We start from the raw sequence: 1,091 nt of genomic DNA, 5'->3' as shown, positions 1-1,091 counted from the left end.
GCCCCACCCCCAGGAATGTGCGGCCTCCGTGTGGGGCTGCGCACCAGATGCCGAGGGGCAGCAGTCCCGAGCCAGTTCCGGGGTGCGGGGCAGGCCTGAGGAGGAAGAGCCGGCCAAGCCGAGCTGGGGCCAGGCGGGGCCTGACCCCGTGGCCCTCGCCCTCGCTGCAGGACAGGCATGCTCTCAGGACTGGCGGCCATGGAGCTGAAGGTGTGGGTGGACGGCATCCAGCGCGTGGTTTGTGGGGTTTCAGAGCAGACCACCTGTCAAGAAGTGGTCATTGCACTAGCCCAAGCCATAGGTGAGTTCCCTGAAGCACAGATGGGCCCAGCAGGTGTGCTTGCAGTGGCGCCTGGCCTCCGGGCCCCATCTGGCCCCCAGGAGGGTGGGGCTGTTGCTGGTCCGTTTTGCTTTCCCCCAGCTGCTCAAGCCAGATGGACTAAAGGTAAGGGATGTGGGCTGACTGACCCCTTTCCCCGGCTCCAGGCCAGACGGGCCGCTTTGTGCTCGTGCAGCGTCTCAGAGAGAAGGAACGGCAGCTGCTACCCCAGGAATGTCCTGTGGGTGCCCAAGCGACCTGCGGACAGTTTGCCAGTGATGTCCAGTTTGTCCTGAGGCGGACAGGACCCAGCCTCGCTGGGAGGCCCTCCTCGGACAGCTGCCCTCCCCCTGAGCGCTGTCCCATCCGAGCTAGCCTTCCCCCAAAGCCTCGACCAGCACTGGACCGTGAGCCCTGCAAAGCACTGACCTTCAGCCTGGGGTGCTCTGGGCAGGCCCCCGGCCCTCTGCCACCTGAGCCTCTGGCTCCCGTAGTGCCTGTGCTGGGCTGCTGCACAGACCTGCAGGGCCTGGAGCGAAGGGTGCGCAGGAACGCAGTGGAGCTGGGCCAGGAGGCCTTCTGGGAGCAGGAGCTGCGGCGGGAGCAGGCCCGGGAGCGCGAGGCACAGGCCCGTCTGCAGGCGCTGAGCGCAGCTACGGCTGAGCACGCAGCTAGACTGCAGGCCCTGGACGCCCAGGCCCGTGCCCTGGAGGCCGAGTTACACCTGGCTGCAGAGGCCCCTAGGCCCTCCTCGCCCACCGCGTCTGTGGCT

At 67.6% G+C, this 1,091-nt stretch overlaps 2 protein-coding genes across 2 annotated transcripts in view; one reads left to right on the top strand and one right to left on the bottom strand.

Annotated features, from left to right (window-relative positions):
- LMNTD2 (lamin tail domain containing 2) overlaps positions 1–179 on the bottom strand; it is an 11,532-nt gene extending 11,353 nt beyond the window's left edge. The window contains exons 1-2 of the mRNA XM_010861112.1: positions 160–179; positions 45–95 (exon numbers count right to left, since the gene is read on the bottom strand). Of these exons, the coding sequence (XP_010859414.1) occupies positions 45–95; positions 160–179 (71 nt within the window). The remainder of the gene's footprint in view (positions 1–44; positions 96–159) is intronic.
- On the top strand, positions 7–1,085 carry RASSF7 (Ras association (RalGDS/AF-6) domain family (N-terminal) member 7; the record flags this gene model as incomplete). The annotated part of the gene is made up of 2 exons (XM_010861033.1): positions 7–301; positions 487–1,085. Coding segments are annotated over exons 1-2 (723 nt in total), but the record flags the coding sequence as incomplete, so codon positions are not given.
- Positions 1,086–1,091: the final 6 nt, after the last annotated feature.

The sequence above is a fragment of the Bison bison genome, unplaced genomic scaffold (genome assembly GCF_000754665.1).
Source record: "Bison bison bison isolate TAMUID 2011002044 unplaced genomic scaffold, Bison_UMD1.0 scf7180017857661, whole genome shotgun sequence".
Taxonomy (NCBI): Eukaryota; Metazoa; Chordata; class Mammalia; order Artiodactyla; family Bovidae; genus Bison; species Bison bison.
Note: the sequence above shows the minus strand (reverse complement) of the source record. Positions and strands in the feature narration are given on the sequence as shown.